This window comes from Mytilus edulis, chromosome 5 (assembly GCF_963676685.1).
Source record: "Mytilus edulis chromosome 5, xbMytEdul2.2, whole genome shotgun sequence".
NCBI classification, from domain to species: domain Eukaryota; kingdom Metazoa; phylum Mollusca; class Bivalvia; order Mytilida; family Mytilidae; genus Mytilus; species Mytilus edulis.
In genome coordinates this window covers 58,843,953-58,864,888 of record NC_092348.1, presented here as the reverse complement: position 1 = coordinate 58,864,888, position 20,936 = coordinate 58,843,953, and the positions used below count along the sequence as shown (strand labels likewise).

At 31.6% G+C, this 20,936-nt stretch overlaps 2 protein-coding genes across 2 annotated transcripts; one reads left to right on the top strand and one right to left on the bottom strand.

Moving 5' to 3' along the window:
• Positions 1-2,225: 2,225 nt before the first annotated feature.
• LOC139524061 (beta-1,3-galactosyltransferase 1-like) lies at positions 2,226-6,030 on the top strand. Its single transcript, XM_071318616.1, has 2 exons — positions 2,226-2,417; positions 4,493-6,030. The coding sequence occupies exon 2, from the start codon at positions 4,527-4,529 to the stop codon at positions 5,565-5,567; it is 1,041 nt and encodes a 346-aa protein (XP_071174717.1). The 5' UTR covers positions 2,226-2,417; positions 4,493-4,526; the 3' UTR covers positions 5,568-6,030.
• Positions 6,031-16,016: 9,986 nt separating this feature from the next.
• LOC139524060 (uncharacterized) lies at positions 16,017-20,936 on the bottom strand. The gene is made up of 2 exons (XM_071318615.1): positions 20,797-20,936; positions 16,017-17,937 (listed from the first exon to the last, which is right to left on the bottom strand). The coding sequence occupies exon 2, from the start codon at positions 17,916-17,918 to the stop codon at positions 16,161-16,163; it is 1,758 nt and encodes a 585-aa protein (XP_071174716.1). The 5' UTR covers positions 17,919-17,937; positions 20,797-20,936; the 3' UTR covers positions 16,017-16,160.

Genomic DNA, 20,936 nt, shown 5'->3' with positions numbered 1-20,936 from the left:
GCAATCTTTTAGCATTTACAATTTGGTCACACATCAAGATAAGATAATACTGCATTACTTGTATAAACACGTACACATATAGCATAGACTCTAAAGACAACTAAGAGACACTAAATGCATATAGAATTGAGGATAATATAAAACGGGAATCTGTCAATAATCCGAAATCCCTTTTTACGCGATTGAAAATATCGATATAGTAAAACTTACATTTTCTTTTCGTTATTATTATAATTCATCACTGTAGAAATACGCGATTTCATCTAGAAAATATATAAATATTTCGTCCAGAAACAAATACATATAACTGTAATCATATAAATATGCCTTACGTTTGTTAATGTGTTACATATTTGTTTTTCGATCATTTTTTGTACATAAATTAGTCCATTAGATTGTTTTACATCTGTCATTTCGGGGCCTTTCATAGCGGACTATGCGGTATGGGCTTTGCTCATTGTTGAAGACCGTGCGATGACCTACAGTTGTTAATTTCTGTGTCATTTGGTCTCTTACGGAGAGTTGTCTCATTGGCAATCATACCACATCTTCTTTTTTATATTGGTAAATCAAGTAGCGAAGCAAATCTTTGACAATTCAATAAAACATTTTTTTCGTTGTCAATATTTGCTATTCACAGCACGAGTGTTGTTGAATAATGTTTCAACTATTAAAGACCTTCTTTCATTCCAGTCCCTATTTCCAAAGGAGCAGTACTAGTACCACGTCTAAATTTTTCGAACGTACATGTACTTCATTGGCTAGTGGTTTACAAGTTTGGGGTGAGATCTCACAAAATATGTTTAACCCCGCCGCATTTTTGCGTCTGTCCGGTGTCTCTGACCATTGTTAGTCTTGTATCTTTTTTTTTTAAATTTAAGTTCATTTATATGTTTTAGAATTTGATATTGAGTCCATTTTCACTGAACCAGTACATATTCTTAGTTAGGGGCCAGCTGATGCCCAACCCCGGGTGCAGGATTTTCTCACTGCGTGGAAGACCAATTGGTGGTCTTTCGCTCTTTGGTCAGGTTGTTGCCTTTCTGACATATTACCCATTTCCTTTCTTAATTCTATTCTATATATTTCTGGGTATATTTTTATAAATGTTTGTCATTACAATATACATTTCAAATTATTGTAAAGTAAGCAGTTTGCTACGTCCGTGTCACAGGCACTTGTCTCAGACTTGTTTTACCCTACATACCATAATAAATTACATTAAGGTATAGAGGTGGTGGCAATCTAAGACAAGTGTCTGTGGTTCGTGTGAAATCTTATAACATTTTTCGTGAAATTAATTTATACAGATGTTCTAAATCTTTATAATATGTTCAATGCCAGAGTTTAAGCTAGGATTCTGATGGCTTCAGTCACTTGCATGCGTTATACCTAACCGACCTTTTATTGACGACAATCTAGCACAGTTGTAACGTGAACTTTGATATATATATATATATGCTGAATGTGATTTTCTTTTTCTTTTTCAGCATTTTAGTAGTATTGACCTAATATTTAAAATTAAAAAAAAGTCTTTCTTAAATTTTGATATGTAGTCAGAAGGTTCTATTTTTCTGCATTTCGTTTTAATACATTATTTCCCCCTCTCATTTAATAAAGTGATTTCTAATTTTATACATATTATTTATATTAAATTTTCTCCATGCATGGCACACACCACCTATATCACTATAGAGAGTTAAATTAGGTGTTAATTTTCCAACAAACACCAAATATCATGTTGTGGTTATTAGGATTAATGTGAACACAATATGACTTCTGTAATTTGTTCTATTTATGGAAAAATCATGTCAAGTAATCAAAAATGTCACGTGAACCTGTGGCAAATAACACGTTAAAACATAATAAAATTGAAAGAAATATGTTAATATGTGTACATTCTAGATTATTAACATTATTTCCGTTTTACATATATTGTTTTAAATGAAGACACAATATTGATTGATAGATGTTTGTTTACATGTAATATATGACAATATAAGTAATGAAAAACATCGTCCTGGGAAAAATTACTTTACATACATATAGAAAAATTAAACATAACGAAAGCAATAAAACATTAATACGTTTTACTACTACAATGATGGCCACGCCTTTTTGTTATTGCAATACAACCTGTGATTCGTTTAATCCTCTTATATTGAACATTTCATTACACCAGAAACAACCTAACAACAACAACGAAGAAGAATGTGTTCTTAACCACAGGTGTATGCAAGCGACTTGTGTTAAGGCGTAAATTACGTGGATTACACTTAAAACACCTTTCAAATTGTATTATTCATTGTGGAACATGTTAATGAAACAATGTTATAAAGGTTGGAGTGTTCCTGCAAGAAGTTGTATACATGATGAAAATATCGTCAAATTTGGATAAATTTCACGAATTTATAAAGGTATGTTTGTGTTTATCTAGCAATCTCCTTTTTTTCCGCGGAAACTATATGCTTATGTAGATTAACCCTTGTTTTGGAACATGCTTTCTACATATTTCGATATACCCGAAACTAACAAATGCACTTAATTCCAAGGTACATTGATAATCAAGCATCCATACGTGTACAGACACTTGGTTTGGTGTGTTCCCATTTCGCCTTAGCTGTGAATTCCAGGTAAAAAAGGTAAAATAAATACTAAGGCGATATGGGAATTGTACTAAGGCGAAATGTGAATTTAGATGAAAAAATAAATAAACAAATTAAACCTCTGTGTTTTTATAACAATATAAACAACATGTAATTAGGGATATTTTTTTTCTCTTGGATAATTATTTTAATATTTATTTATAAAAATACACTTTTTATGATTTAAAAAATTGTGAAATCAGAAAAAAAATGTGCAATAAATCATTAGTCAGTAGGAAAGTTGCTTCTTTCATGCTTCTTTAAATGAATTTTATGCAATTAGAAAATTCTGAATAATTCAATTATCCTTTACATTGTGCAACACAAAAAGTTAAAAAGAAAGAGAAACAAATATATTCCCACAGACTTATTTACATATTATATTACAGAAACTTTAATAAAATAAATAAATTATTAAAATTTTTTTTTTAATTGTGTCAAAGATAATACATGGTACACTATGACTAAACTTCTTCAAGCTTGGTCCAAATTAATTTACCAATGATTAGGTCATTTGTTAGCTTTGTCTACATAACTACTGAATCAAACTCAGCAATTGGCTTGGTTTAACTTATTTGTCACAGTAGAGGAGGCAGGTATTTGACATGGAATTGCTACACACACCGCCAGAACAACAAAAGAGATACTTGGATCTCTTGGAAGTGCATAGACAGAAATTTCAGGGCTACAATATGCACAAGAAATGATTTACCTTCAGTGCTGATTCAGAAATAAAATATTTGTTATGATAGTTTGATATTTGTCTTTATTTATTCGTTAAAATATGAAATATCCATATCCAATTTGTCATCTCTAATAAGACTTTATTTACAAAATATAACACATGAGTAAAAAAAAGTACAATTTCAGGAAAAAAAGAGCAACTTTAAAAAAAATATATTTAAAAAGTGGGATACAAAAAATCCAAAAAAAAAAATATCTTCTTTTAAATAGTATTTCATAGTAGAATTTGACATCAAAATAACAAATATCAACTAATTGCAATACAAACAAAACATAACTTAATTACATTGATTACAGAAGCTCCCATTTCGCCTTAGTTAATTCTTGTGTACCTTAAAATTTGTACTAAGGCAAACTGGGTTTAATTTTATATAATTATTTTGACAGCTAAGGCGAAATGAGAATAAGCCCTTGGTTTTATGCCTCGTTTTACATTTCCCGATTAGTCCAGTCAGTCTTATCACATGTTCAGTCAATATTAATAAAAATTAAAAATGTTTCGATAAAAATACAGAAGGTAAAATCAAAGCAATAACTTCACCTTATTCATCACTATGACAAAAAAAAAAGAGAAAGGTAAACTATTATGTCGTATTTTTATGAAGATGCACAAAGAATGTATGTATTTAATACCAATATGTATCGAAAAAAGATAATGAAAAACGTAACAAGATACCTAAAAAGAGGGTGGAAGATACCAGAGGGACAGTCAAACTCATAGATCGAAAAAACAACTGACAACGCCATGGCTAAAAAAGAAAAAAAAACAGAAGAGACAAATGATAGTACACAAGACACAACATAGAAAAGTAAACACTAAGCAACATGAACCCCACCAAAAACTTGGGGTGATCTCAGGTGTTCCGGAAGGGTAAACAGATCTTTGAAAAGTTCATTAGCATGGAGCAACAATGAAATATGATACGTCGAAGAAAACTTGTCAATATGTAAAGTTATATAATTTAATTTGGCACATTCAAAAAGATAATAGTAGCTTTTCGATATTGTCAACAAACAGCTTAAAAGAAGGACGAAAGATACCAGAGGGACAGTCAAACTTATAGATCGAAAATAAACTGAACTTTATTTATTTTCTCTTGCAGATTTACATGTTTATTGGACTATTTTCTTAACAAGATGATAACTAAGCGTCTTAGAATGTTCCTGCGCTGTTCTGTGAAAAACATCGTATTACTGTGTGTATTAGTAATACTTCTTATCCTTGGATCCTTAATGACAGATATTCCGATGGAAAAACGTTCGGATAATACTTACCATTTGGACTCATATACTAGTAACATAAGTTCATCAACAGTTCGGAACAATCATTCTACTAATTTTTCTGTAGTCAGAAAATCTATAACCGTTAAAAATTTAAACCAAAAAGATTTGTACAGTCATCCTTATAAATACATAAATACTCCATCTAAAACATGCAATCATAAAGGATCTAAAACGGACCCTTTTCTTTTAATAATAATCAAGTCAAACGTCAGAAATATGGATAACAGAATAGCAATACGATCCACATGGGGAAATATATCCGATCCATCGGTAAGAGTTGTCTTTCTTTTAGGATTTTCCCCTTTCCTTGAAAAATTCATTAGAATGGAGCAATCTATGTACGACGATATTATACAGGAAGATTTCCTTGATAATTATAATAATAATACACTTAAAACTATTATGGGATATAATTGGAGTGTCAGCAACTGTAAAAACACCAAATATCTCTTTTTTGTTGATGATGACTATTTAGTGAATGTTCGGCTACTCTTAGATGTTTTTCGGAAGCGTTTACCTAGTAGTATTTTTACAGGATGTGTTTGGTATAATGCTAAACCCAACCGAAACGTGCACCGGAAGTGGTATGTTTCTATAAAGGAATATCCGGATAAACATTGGCCTCCGTATGCAACTGGTGGCTCTATCTTAATGACATATGATTATGCAAATAAAATGAAGGAGGGATTTAAATCCATTAAACCTTTATACATCGATGATGTATACCTTGGAATAGTTGCCAAAAAACTTAATATTCCATTAACGAATGATGGTCGATTTCACCCATATTACAACTTGGGAAGGATTCACCAAATGTATTCTATTCATAATTTTCAATCGCCAAATAAACTTGTGGAAGATTGGAAAAAATTAAGAAGTATTTTAAAAGCTTAGTTTCTTTAAAGTCGATTCCTTAATGGAACTACTGATTTGAAGAAAACAAATCACGATTATTATTATGTATCAGACGTGAAGAATGTTAAAAACATAATGAATCTATAGCCTAAAATGTTCTTATAAACTATGGACAAAATACGGAATGCATGTAACACGCTGACGAATTACAATAAAACTTACATATAAAACGTATATTGCTAAACTAATGGACCATTATGAACACATAATATTGATAAAAAGAATATAAAATGACGGATTGAAACAGAGTGTATCAAACGGGATTCCTGGATTGCTTGGCAATTATTTTATTGTTGGAGTGCTAGCTATTTTATTTTGTATGCATGTGTGGGTTTTTATCTGTATGGTTGTAATTACAATAAGATGCGTTTAACAAAAACGATACCAAAAATGTATGAAAAATGAAAATGATGAATACAGAAATCTGTATTTATGAAATCCATAACTGTGGTTGATTTTTTTTTTAGTATTTATCCATATATTATTAGACAATTGCAAATTTATTGTATCTAAATTTTGAATGACTATGATTATCATTGTCGTTGTCGTCGTTATCATCATCGTCAATGACGATAACGATGATTGTAAGGACTAGTGAAAAGTAATTCTACTATACCGAAACGCTGAGCCAGATTTTGCAAGAAGACATGTTACCTTGTAGACATATCATTCTGCCTCCAATGAGACCAATGTTTGCTCTTATTCCTAGATGTCGTTTGTACAGCGGAGAAGACTTAGTAACAAATGCGAAAGTTAGTCTTTGTTTTGATAAAAACAGATATATTGAAGGAAAAAAGAAGGTAACCGATGTTTTAATTCGGTAAATCCATTAGACACAAATCAATGTACTAAGCAGAAGACATTGGGTGTGTATTAACACTTGCACATCGTATCAGTCAACCAATTATTGATGATGACCTTTAATCTTTATAATGCCGATTTCAGACGTTATTTCTCTGTTCCTCTGTTGGGACATGTTTGTGTAATGAGTGCAAAATGGCAATGGCATATACAAAGTTTGAAAACCAATGTGCGTACCGTATTAACTGATATATGCAAATGTCAAACTAAAACGCCATAGATACGGAGCGGAGGGTATGTCACTACTGCGAAATGTAAAGTTGACAATTTGGAAAATAAAACTCATCACATTTGTCATAAATGATAGCTTATATTCTTCTATTTTTGTCAATATCGAGAAAAAGATCAATATTTTAAGCAGAATGTCGGTATACTTTGATATATGAAGGCAACAATAGTATACCACTGTTTCTGGTATTTGAATTTTTTCAGCACTGATTGAAATGTTGGTTCCTCAGCGACATGACATCATGAATATATCTCTAAGTGAATTTAATATCTATGCAGGATGCTTTTTCGTTTTGTTTTTGAGAAGGTTCAGTATGATTTTTTCGGCATATCAATTTTAGAAAAACAAAACAAATCGGGCAGTAGTAATGCACAATAAGTACCTATTAAAATATCGTCAGCTGAAATAATCATCCAAACTAAACAAATATGGTAGGTTTATATAGTGTTCATGTTGATACCGAGTGCGACAAGGGTGGAGTTTTTTAATGTTTTTAAATCAACTGCTTCGTGAATAATGTAAAAATATATGTGGGATTTCTATTTCCTGTACGATCAGTATTCTTCATGTATACACAGCAAATGTGTAATAAGTTTTGCATAGACAACATTATTGTTTGAGGCTAGGCTTTGTATTTATATTTTGCTTGGAGAGGGGGGTAGGCATTCACATCGGCATTTTATTTAAAGAGTCAGTAACTCGTGTGTTCATTGTACATTGTAGATTTAGAATACGTTGCTGAATGCTGGGCCATATAGCTTTGATACATTCAGACAATGCGTCCAGTTTCTGTTTTATCTGGCTCGCGCTTTATCCATTTGTTGGCAAAGTCCTCAAGTGAATTCATCAGTTACAGCAACAACAGCATTTTTAATTCATAAATCAAGACTTACTGAGGAGCAGAACAAGATTTAAATTAAAGAGTACAAATAAATGCAATGATTGTTTTGTTTGGAAAATCACAATAAAACTAAAACTAAATAGGAAAAAAGGGATATACCAAACTTATTATATTCACAAAGATAATGAGTGCTTGAATACAATCAGTACCTTTGTATTTTGAAGGACGAGTTGAAGTTCATCTTCTGGACTATGGAATTTCGATATATCGATTCTTTGTCTAAGAGCTCTCCGAGTTAATTATTGTTTATAATGCCAAGGTCTCCAGTTATGAAATGACCAGCATAGCATTATTTGTATGGCGAAGTAGTATTAGAGATATCGGGTTGCTTTGATTTTACATTTTTGAGGGTAAAGATCTTAGGAATTCACTGGTGGTTGAAAAAGTGTGGATCATGCATGCAATAGATTTGGTGTATGTATATGAAATGGCTGTTGTAGTTTTATAATGAAGTAATAAGGTATGTTTTGGTATTGTTTCTGCATAGATTGTAAATAGAAATATTTAAATGACATCCAAACCCTTATAAGCAAATTCAACTTGAAAGAACTACGTTTTTCAATATACTAGTGACTTGAAGTTATGCTTGGGCTTGAATAGCTTTGTGCTTACAATGTCCATACTTATTACAATTATTCTGTACTTTGCAGAATTTTTATCAATAACGAAAGCGTTTTTGTCCTTTTGAAATATGATATCAGCTTTGATAATGGTATATAAAACACAATCATTTCATCATTCGAAACAAGCATTGGTACAACAAAACAACTGAATAAAATTACTCATATATCTTAAAGTTTGAAGACTTAATTGCATTATTTTACATATGAACAATCACAATAATTTAATAACTAGAACAATATCCGCTCTTTTACACAGATCTACCCAATCTACCGCATAATTATTATGTTGACATTAAGTAAAAACGGTCTATTCATAATCCCAATCAAAACAATTAAAGGTTATGAAACTCGTTTGGAAAAGGTATAACCAGATATTTGAAAATATTATTGAACATTTATTGGGACCGTACTTGAATTATTTTGGGACAATCGAATTCTGTAAGGTGATTTCAAAATATATACAGCTTCAAGAAACACACCTGTCACTGATCTTACAAATTACACAAACAAGTCTCAATCACTAAATTTATAACTTTTAGGAATTTTTGGTCCTCGATGCTCTTCAACTTTGTACTTTATTTTTATTTATTTATATTTTTTTTATTCGAGCGTCACTGATGAGTGTTTTGTAGACAAAACGCGCGTCTGGAGTAAATACAAAAATTCAATCCTGGTATCTATGATGAGTTTATTAAGAGAAACGGAATGTGAAAGTTTTGAAAAACATTATGAACCAGAGATATCTTTTAAGTTTTTAAACACCTTAACTGTCTAAAGCAAACAATTTAGATCTACGAAATTTTCAAAATAAGCACCAAAACCCAATTTGTCCCTTTAACAAGATTTCTTTTCAACAAGCATAAGTTATTGAGAACATGAGTATTAGACATAAACTATGTTTGAATACGTATGCATTTCAAATTAAACAGGAATATTTTAAGAACAAAACTCCCCGTTCATATTATACCATCGGTGATAGATATTTAAACGTTTTGCACCAAATGAAGTGCTTTTAACACGGATTTATATCAATCAAATATTAAACACAACGCAATTGCTAAATATCAACGTTTACGCTTAATTTACTGTTTACCGACTTCGAATGAGATTATTCGATTTATTAAAAAAAACATGGATATCCGCAGGCTAAATGATTTACTATTTTACAAATTATGCCTTGGAAAGAAAGTTGTCTTATTAGCACTCCGACCACATCTTCTTATATATATATAATTAAAATTCATCGTATCAACTTTATCAACCAGCAAGTTCCTCTTCCAGTAATCTTATTTTATCAATTTGATTTTTCCCCATATATTTTCAAACATAGATCAATTCTTAATTGTTTCTAAGCGATGCAGAAATGTTTTGTCGTTTGTTTTTTTTTGTGACTTTTGAACAGCGGTACACCACTGTTGCCTTTGTTTTTTACGGTTATTTCCAAATTTTCTTGTTTTCAAAAATAAAACAATTCTGCAGTTTTTCATAAACGATACACAATTGTCACCACAATATTCGTTACCCGTCATTATTAATATATCGATCGAAAACCAGTAAACGTGTCCCCCTTAAGCTTTATATAGCATTGTGTCATTGTGTTACCATAACTATGATCATCGTTATTCAGCTGTATATCAATTGTCTTATATGAATTTCTATAGTTCGGACAGAAAAGCTTTGTAGTCATTAAAAACAAAGTGTGGTACGCATTTTGTTGAAGTTTTTTGTCTTACTTTCGAATGTTCGGTAAAAACAGATTCAATAAATGAAAGACAAGGTTATTCAAAAGTTAATGTTGATTTGAAAAAATGAGAAGGAAAGCAGAGCCTGAAAATTATTGATTGCCATGTTTAATCTGCAATTATAAAGTAGATCTCTATGAACATTGCAGTTTGTAAAAAGATAGTTTATATTCGAGTATTTTGCTTAACATTATAATACCTACGCTTTTAAAGATGTTTAAATATGATTTTATAGAATTGATTAATTAACTTTAAATGTATTCATTGTCCAGTTATTTGAAATAATCGTTGACACTTTTTTCAAGTGATTATGCATAATTCCTGATATTTTTAGTGTTTATGTATAATCTCTTAAGTTACCAGTGATTATATATAATCCCAGAAACTCTACATAACCCTAAATTATACACATTTATTATGACATATTGACCAAACCATTGAAAACAACAATTTAATTATTGACAAATGAATATGACATAGCATTAAGTAGATGACAGGTATTTTTGCAGGTTACGATTTGAGTTTTTCTCCATGCTAAAAAAAATTATCGATATCACTTGCAAAACAAACTAACAACGTCATAATATAGCATATTAATCTATTGCAATAAAAAATCATAATATCTAATAAAATTTGTAGATTTAGCTAACAAAGTCCTTATATTTGTATAATGTAACATTCGTTTATAGTGGAAAATTGTTTTGACGTTGAATAAGATACAATTAAAAATTGCTTGCTGGTCCCTCTCTGTGATTACCATTATATTACGCTGGTTCATTTCCCAATCAATCTGTCACCAAGGGAAGATAAATAAATCGATTTTCGTTCATAGTCTTTTTCAAAAATGATGAACGGTTCTTTATATTGGTATGTTATCATTTTAAACGTTTCAAATTTATGAAATTATATTCGTACATCAATGTTTCTGATACACCAATAACAAAAACTGAAATATATTGAATTGATACATTTTGTAATTATTCAAAATTATATCAGAAGCCTAAACTTAATTATAAAATAATGAACCTGTTAAGGGGAGAGAATACTCGCATAACTTTTTCGAATTGGCACATAATACAACGAAATGTCACTCTTGCATACAAATGGCACATCAATACAATTAATTATCTGCGAAATCGTCCCCCACCTTCAATGATGATTCTAAATTATAAATATAACCAAAAGTTGTTAATCTATAGATAGTTAAGACTAATGAAAGCTAACCCAATGTAAAAATATTTCTTTGCAATTTTTTAAAACTTCCTCAGAAAAATACTCGAGCCACTTGACTTTCATAGATCAAAATTAACGTGTTTACACAATATTTGAATAAAGAAGTTGAAGATTATTCGCTTCTCAAAGTGTAAGACGCAATAAAAATCGTATGCGTGCACCATCCTACCGAAATACGGATTTATTTAAGTCCTGAACATTTCGACATTTCTTCGTATATTTTGAACAAAACCGGTTTTAACCAAATCACAAGTACGTGTTAAGATCCGACTAAATACCTATTTTCCTATACGGTCAGGTAAAGTTTCTAAAATTTATGATAATAAGAAGGGATATAGTACTGTTTGTGAGATCTCAACCCTCTCCCTATACTTCTAGCCAATGTAGAAAAGTAAACGCATAACAATACGCACATTAAAATTTAGTTCAAGAGAAGTCCGAGTCTGATGTCAGAAGATGTAACCAAAGAAAATAAACAAAATGACAATAATACATAAATAACAACAGACTACTAGCAGCTAACTGACATGCCAGCTCCAGACTTCAATTCAACTGACTGAAAGATTATGATTTCATCATATGAACATCAGGCACAATCCTTCCAGTTAGGGGTTTAGTATCATACCATCATAACATATATGAGAAGAACATAACCCGTGTCATGCCAACAACTGGTTTTTGAATAAATGTGTTTAGTTCCGATGCAAAGACCCTATAAGTGAATCAATATTAATGCCAAAATATGCAATCTTTAATGACCTGACAACAGTATCGTAACTATATCCCTTCTTAATAAGTCTATTCAAAGGTTTTGTTAGTTTTTGAGGTGAATACTGACACCTTTGTGCTTTATAAAGAATATTTCCATAAAAAATTGGATGTGAAATACCTGAACGTATAAAAAGTCTGCACGTTGAGCTATATTTACGAATGATGTCCTTATACCGATGATAAAATTTAGTAAATGTTTTGACTAGTTTGTGATATCGAAAACCCTGGTGTAATAATTTTTCAGTAATACATACATTCTCTCGTTAAAATCTAAAACATTGTTTACATACACGAGCGAATCGTACAAGTTGAGATATATAAACACCGTAAGATGGTGACAAGGGAACGTCACCATGTTTTCCAAGTTCGAATGAGATTTATTCAATTTATTCAAAATCATGTATACCCACATAGTTTCTAGAACGTTTTTATATATTTAACAGCAATGATTAGATTGTTTTCAATAAAAATGTTAACATCGGAGAATATATCTACTCAAGATTTAATCTCCTAGATGGTGTTTAGGCAAATAGAAAGACGAGCTATCAGTACAAAACCATCAGCATTGCTGTCATTAAGGAATTGTGAATAAGTACCTGCAGAACAAACACTATTCTAATTTATCCTGCATAATAATCACGAAGACGCTTGACGACTTTAATAGTACAGGGATATAGGCGATTCTCTCTATCTGATAAATGTATCAAAAAGGCGCGGATAATTGATGAACATTTCCGGTTACAGACATAACTCGAACGTAGTCTATACAGCTTAAATGAGACAATCTCCTTCCCTTTCATGAATGTGACCTACCGAATTAGACTATTTACCGGATTTGTTATCACATAAGCAACACGACGGGTGCCACACGTGGAACAGGATCTGCTTACCCTTCCGGAGCACCTGAGATCACCCCTAGTTTTTGGTGGGGTTCGTGCTGTTTATTCTTTAGTTTTCTATGTTGTGTCATGTGTACTATTGTTTGTCTGTTTGTCTTTTTCATTTTTAGTCATGGCGTTGTCAGTTTATTTAAGATTTATGAACTGGTGATCAACTTCGTTTCAATTATTGTTCATTTATTGTCTTCATATTGATATTGCGTATGATGTCATTCACATATATTTGATTTTGTTCAATTATTTATTAATTGTATAAAATAAAGAAGACTGAAAAGCTTATGTTTGATATTTAAGTCATTGTTTTGGACAATAGAATATACAATAAACTAAACTAAACTGATATCATTATGTTTCAGTGTTTAAATTAAAAAAATGAGTAGATGAAATAAATTCTCAAACAACAAATCATAAACCAAATGACAAATAACGTAATAAGTTTAGGTCATCGTTTCAACATAAACAACCTATAAATAGCTCAATCCCTTTCACTCATTTGGCCACCTCGATTATTGCTTCCATTACTACAGATCTCGAACATAAAATCATTGTGTAGTAGTTCCAAAACTATGCATATATGTCTTCTCTACAAACCAAAATGATAAAATTACTATAGAAAGAGTCTATTCAAGGGAACAAATAATGTATATGGATCATATACAAATTTGCGGGCTCTAGAAACAACATCACCGTAATAAAATAAGATGCGATAGTTCTGTATATATATGTTAACCATTTGTTATACGATTTATACAGGTACAGAATAATTTTTTTTTAAAAATGATTTTTTTAATCTCATAATGAAAATGAATGAATTTTGCACATGATTTATGCAATATGTGGTAGCAAATTCTCCGACTTGATATCGCCGTAATGCTAAATTTAATTTCATCTTTATGTACAAACTGTATTGGATTTCCGGGTAAAGAAAGAATAGCTTTGTTCCGTACATATACGGAATCCGATGTTCTTTACTGAATGGAAAATAAAAAGACTTTTTCTTATAACGATGGAAATGTTTTATAGTGATACAAATAACACAATGATGACTGCTGTATCCTTATTTTTTATATTGTTACCTATTATGTCTGTTTGCTTTGTTTACACATTGTTGTCAATATAATGAAAACTTATTTGACATTCCTATAAATGAAAAATTTAGTTCGCTAAAAAAACAAGTTTAATCCTCCATTTTTTTACATATGGACAGACTTGTACTTAGCCAGGAATATAAAAGTTGTTTTACATCCGTTTGATGTGTTTGAGATTTTGATTTTTCCATTTAACAACGGACTTTTCGTTTAGAATTTTCCTTGGAGTTAATTTTTTTTAACACTTCAAATATTTAAGTGTACTTTTCTCAGGTGAAGAACTTCGTCAGTAGTTGTCTTTTAGTACATCTTCATTTTTTTTTTTTTTTTTTTCTAAAATAATAGATTTTTCGCAATTTTTTTGGGCAATTTGTTTCTAAACATATGGTCTGTTGTGGAAGACCAAGTGCTGCTCACTTGTTATCCTTTATTGTGTTGTTGAGATGAAAGATAGATGCCTAATTAGATTGTTCTCCACATCTCATTTCATTCATAATACAAACTGTAACATATACAGAAGAAATATATAGTGCAATATATTTAAGGTGGTACCCAACACTTTAACTAAAATTAATTTGGCTCGTTTAATTTTCATAAAATTTTGACAAAATGTTTACTTTGACCCTTTGATAAAAACCGGGCTAAAGTATGTTCACTAATCCCGATAAAAATATAAAAAAATCAAAAAACTTGAACCAATCACTTCCTCGAAAAAAATTGGTAGGATATATAGCATTTTGACAATCACTAATTTTAATCGTTGAGAAGCTTAATATTTCCTTAAAAGTACAACGTGATTGAAACGTTAAGCTGATTTTACAGAGTTAACTACCTGTAGTGTTAGGTACCACTTTAAAGCTTGAACAAAAACCAACAATTACACATGCTTATACTATAGTTATCAAAGGTACCAGGATTATAATTTAATACGCCAGACGCGCGTTTCGTCTACATAAGACTCATCAGTGACGCTCAGATCAAAACAGTTAAAATGCCAAACAAATACAAAGTTGAAGAGCATTGAGGACCCAAAAATTCCTAAAAGTTGTGCCAAATACGGCCTAGGTAATCTACTCCTGGGCGTAAGAAAATCCTTAGTTTTTTAAACAGAAAATTTATAGAAATGACCATATAATTGATATTCATGTCAACACCGAAGTGCTGACTACTGGGCTGGTGATACCCTCGGGGACGAAACGTCCACCAGCAGTGGCATAGACCCAGTGGTGTAAATAGTTATCAAAGGTACCAGGATTATAATTTAATACGCCAGACGCGCGTTTCGTCTACATAAGACTCATCAGTGACGCTCAGATCAAAACAGTTAAAATGCCAAACAAATACAAAGTTGAAGAGCATTGAGGACCCAAAAATTCCTAAAAGTTGTGCCAAATACGGCCTAGGTAATCTACTCCTGGGCGTAAGAAAATCCTTAGTTTTTTAAACAGAAAATTTATAGAAATGACCATATAATTGATATTCATGTCAACACCGAAGTGCTGACTACTGGGCTGGTGATACCCTCGGGGACGAAACGTCCACCAGCAGTGGCATAGACCCAGTGGTGTAAATAGTTATCAAAGGTACCAGGATTATAATTTAATACGCCAGACGCGCGTTTCGTCTACATAAGACTCATCAGTGACGCTCAGATCAAAACAATTAAAATGCCAAACAAATACAAAGTTGAAGAGCATTGAGGACCCAAAAATTCCTAAAAGTTGTGCCAAATACGGCCTAGGTAATCTACTCCTGGGCGTAAGAAAATCCTTAGTATTTTAAACAGAAAATTTATAGAAATGACCATATAATTGATATTCATGTCAACACCGAAGTGCTGACTACTGGGCTGGTGATACCCTCGGGGACGAAACGTCCACCAGCAGTGGCATAGACCCAGTGGTGTAAATAGTTATCAAAGGTACCAGGATTATAATTTAATACGCCAGACGCGCGTTTCGTCTACATAAGACTCATCAGTGACGCTCAGATCAAAACAGTTAAAATGCCAAACAAATACAAAGTTGAAGAGCATTGAGGACCCAAATATATACATCATTTTCCCCAAAATATATCTAATGCATTACTCTCATCTTCACTTAAATTCAAAATATAACAACTTCATACATATTTTGGAGGTTCGAACAATATTTATGAGTATTTCTACTGTAAGTACCAAGAACTAAGCAAGTAATTCAAAAAAATATATAACTAAATTGAAGATATTAATCATTAATTTCAATGTCCTCATACCATCCGTCCTTATATTCCAGCACTTGAATTGTTCCGTCGTCAAATCCGATCCAGATGTTGTCGTATAAGTCAACAGCAAAAGATGATGGTTGGTTTTGGTATTGGTCTATTTTGATAAGCTTTCCATTTGCATCTAAAAGGTGCTGACGGAAGCTCACGCGATCCAAAATTGTAATACGACCATCTCTTAGAAATCCAGCGCCAATGAATGAATATACAACGTTCTCCCCAACTGATTTTTCATCTTTTGGTGGGTACCTCATCTTGTGATTCCCTTGTTTATCAAGAAGTTGTATCCACGACGATTTATCGTCCGGCGCACACGTAATGCAAATGTTACCGTTTGTAAACTCTTCTATGTATACTGGATTTTCAATTTCAACATCGTTGCTAATGTTAAGGTCATTCGTTTTTAATTTCTTACCAGAATACCATCGAATGACTGCTCCCTTTTCTTTACTTCCAGTCAATTGGTAGTCACGTAGGAGTACCGCGATATCTTTTTCTTTATCCGCAGGCGTTGATACGGTACAAATAGCTGACAAATGCTGAGCATGTGCATTTATATGGGGAACCAATTTGCACACGTCCGAAGTTCTTCTTAGCGTACCAGTCGCCGCTTGAAGTAGTTTAATTGTCTTCTTGTTTTTAAGACCTATTAGCAAACCATGCTTTTGACTTTTTCCAGCTGTAAAAGGTTCTCCATCTATACGCGCAAGGAGTGTTGTTGATTGTGGTGTTTGCTTCAAATTAACCTCGCTGATACCAACTCCGATAATCCAAGCCTCGTAAACATTTGTTTTCGGTACAATTAAAGTAACAGCATTTTCACATTTGAAAGATTTAATTACCTTGAAGTTTAAGTCTTTGTTATGAACTACTGAACACCTTAATTTCGTCTCTCCTTTGTGTGCCGAGTTTGACACGTATATGTCACTTGAATTTTCGTCGTAGTTCGTATCTGTTCCTTGTTCATTCATGTTTATAACTGAATTGGTTTCATTCGTAGACGAGACCGGTTCTATATAATCTAAGGAGGAGTTTGGTTCTTCTAAACCCTTTTTATATGTACACGATTCTGTTTTAACTTCATCTTTTATATTTTTACATAGAAAAAAATCCTGATAAAATGCTTTTGTTAAAAATTGTTCATTTATTTCAAAACAGGGTGGTTCGAGTTTCGGAATGCTTTCCGAGCCGTGTTCGACATGCAACATTTTTTTCATTTCGGAATCAAATTTTACAACATCTGAAGATTGAATGTCGGATTTTTGTTGCTGTACTTTCTCTGTTATTTGTACTAATTTGTTATATCTATTTTGAAGACGATCAAGAAAATCATCAAATTTCATGTTCGCTTGTCGCTTCGATTCATCAATTTGTCGTATAGTTTCTTCTTGCAATTCATGAAGAATTGTCTCTATTACTTGTGTTTTTGATCGAAGTTCAGTAATGTTTTCATCCGCTGATTTGTTAAAAGATTCTTTAACTTTTGCTGCAAGTTCCAATGTTTCCTTCAAACGTGGGAGATTTTTATTCGTTATTTCTTCCACATTTTCAATCAAAATTTGTTTGTTCTTGGCACCATATTCACTAAGTTTAATTTTATTACATTTAATATGTTTTCCTTGTCCTGAAACACAATCGTCACACACAAAAACATTGCATTCTTTGCAATAGAACCTAATTTCTTCTGAAGTGTGTTCAATGCAAGTGGAAGACATTGACATCTTTCAGGTACATTTGAGTCTGAAATAAAATAAGCTATCAATGCTATAGTTTTAATGTTAGTTTTGCGTAGGAAAACAACGTATTTCACATTGAAAGATAGATATTTTACCTATAAAACCAGGTTTAATCCACTATTTTCTACATTTGAAAATGCCTGTACCAAGTCAGGAATATGACAGTTCTTGTCCATTCGTTTTTTATGCGTTCGTTTTTGATGCGTTTTGTAATTTAATTTTGCCACGTCATTATGGACTTTCCGAATTAATTTTCCTGTAAGTTCAGTATTTTTGTGATTTTACTTTTTAGTATATATATGACAAGCGTTTTTGACGTTGCTCTGTACATTTGCATCCAGTCATTGTGGTATTTATGGTATTGTGCTATGGTAAATGTTTGTATTTTTTTTTTCTAATGTTCTTTGTGTGTATACCTTTTTTGTGTTTCTTTCTTGCATATGACGTGGCTCTGTAATTATACATCCTGCCATTATGTTATTGTGCTGTGGAAAATTCTTGTATTTTTATTTTAATGTGCATTGTCAATATATTTCTTTGTTTCTTTCATAGCATATTATGCATTCATTAGACATTTTTAAAAGTGAGGAACGAATTTGATGTTTTATTTGTATGCTTATTTTCTTGTATTTGACACACACATTTCGTTTGACGTATAAAAATACAATGCAGATTATCAATATGATTATAGATATATTATAATACATATAAAATTAAACAATCATACATGAAAAATACACAGATCATGTACAAATACAAATATGTCTCATTCATACCAATAACAGTTATCTTCACTTAGATCCCGTGCATGTGGTAATTATTTGAAATAAAACATAAACATATTGAATTTAATGTCCGCGGAAAGTACACTTTAATTGCAAAACTTTATCTATGAATTATGTATAAACGTAAGGTTTTTAACATTAAAGCTCTAAATTGCAAACCCGTGATAAATATAATACATTTCACTATTTAAAGTAATAGATATAAAAAGATATAGACAACAATTAAAACATTGAGTTATGCTTCTTTGTCTAAATATTTAAGATTGATCAATTTAATCAATACTGACGTTACTTTTAAAGGAAACATGTTTTATCTTATTCAACAATGGTCAAGTATTGAAGCTTCAATTGGTGAAGTTGAAAAAAAAATCCCTTCGTGAATTTTACGGAGATAAAGCGAGTTGGTTGACAGTTTTGGAATATCTGTTTCACAGATACCAACGGATATCTTTCAATTGTCGTGAATACAATCCCGTACCCTTTTCACCAAAGGTAGCCTTAAAAATTAGTCTTATCACCTGATATGATCTTGTATGATCAAAACGATAGGTGCAACATGTAAAGCAGGATATGTGTACTCTTCCAGAGAACCTGATATTACATCCAGATTTTGGTGGTGATCGTATTGCTCCGGTCTGTTTGTCTATTTCTTTTTCAGTCATGGTGTTGTCATTTCATTATGTTCAACTTATGAGTTTGAATGTCTCTCTGGTATCGTTCGCCTCTCTTTGACACGTGTTTAGTTTTTCCTAAAATCTTATGTAATATAAAAAAGAAGATGTGGTATGATTGCCAATGAGAAAACTGTCCACAAGAGACCAAAATGACACAGACATTAACAACTATAGGTCACCGTACGGCCTTCAACAATGAGCAAAGCCCATATCGCATAGTCAGCTATAAAAGGCCCCGATAAGACAATGTAAAACAATTCAAACGAGAAAACTAAGTCTTGGTTCAAGTATATTCAGAAACAAATGAATGCTTTATTGTTATCCCTATGCATTTTAATAACGGTTTCGTATGAAGTAATATATTAATGCCTATGAAAACATCTTAAATCTGTATATAAACATTAAAAAATGGATGTGAAAATAGTCAGATTAATAACAGATCTATATGTGAATAATATTCAATATCATATTAGCTGAAGGATATAAAAGCTACAGGACGTCGAAAATGTGTGTGACTGACAAAATAAAACTCTGACAAATAAATGAAAATATTTCATTTGTCAAATCGAAAATGTTGAGTCGTCCAAAACCGACCATTTCAACAAAAGTTACCAAAATGAAGATGATTGGTTTGCTTCAGTACACTGGAACACATGAGATTTGAGGAAGTTCTGAAATGCTAGTAAGATGTCAGTATAATGAGTCATCAACATATCTGAAAGTGACAGTGAAGGATTTTACTGAGTGTGTTTGTCCATTGTATATTTTTTACGTGTTTGCTTAAAGGGGAAATATGTCACGCATATTTCTGGACAAGAGTAATGTAATAACAAATAGAAAATAAATATTCTGCTAAGTTGGATGTCCAAGATAAAGGACTGAATTTTGACAGTAATAACATTAACGGTACCAATTTTTCTGCACCAGATATCACGGGTACTTGCAGAGATTTAAGAACATGCAGAAAGCCTGGTACTATTTACATGCGGCACCAGATTCAAATTTAAATCTTACTTCTTTTTTAAGTAAACGGCGTCATCAAATGTAAAACAAAAATCATTTCTTTACTTAGTTTTTACTTTCTTAATTTGAACCAGAGCTGCAGACGGACGAGAAATATCATTAAGGCTACAAAACAATCACTTATCTGTACTAAGAACTAATCAATTAATTAAGTATATTCTATGAAAACATTAACTTAAGTATACTTGAACTTATCGTTTTGGGTTTTCCTTTGAGTTACTTTCGTTATTCTACTATGTGGACCTATCGATCAATAGAACTTGTTCTATATTACAACTTAAAGTTCACATAGAATTTAATTGAAACCTCTTAATCTCGTGAATTTTGGTAAACACATATATTAATTTCTATTCAAAAGTTGCCTTATTTTACATTTCTTACCTTTTTGTGACTTTTCCGAATTACTTTCAGTTTTGATACGACGAATATCCACTTAGAATATCATAACCAGGTTAAATCAAGGCCACAATAGTGTACCGATGATCAATGATCAAATATCGTAAACCGGTTGAATGAAAATT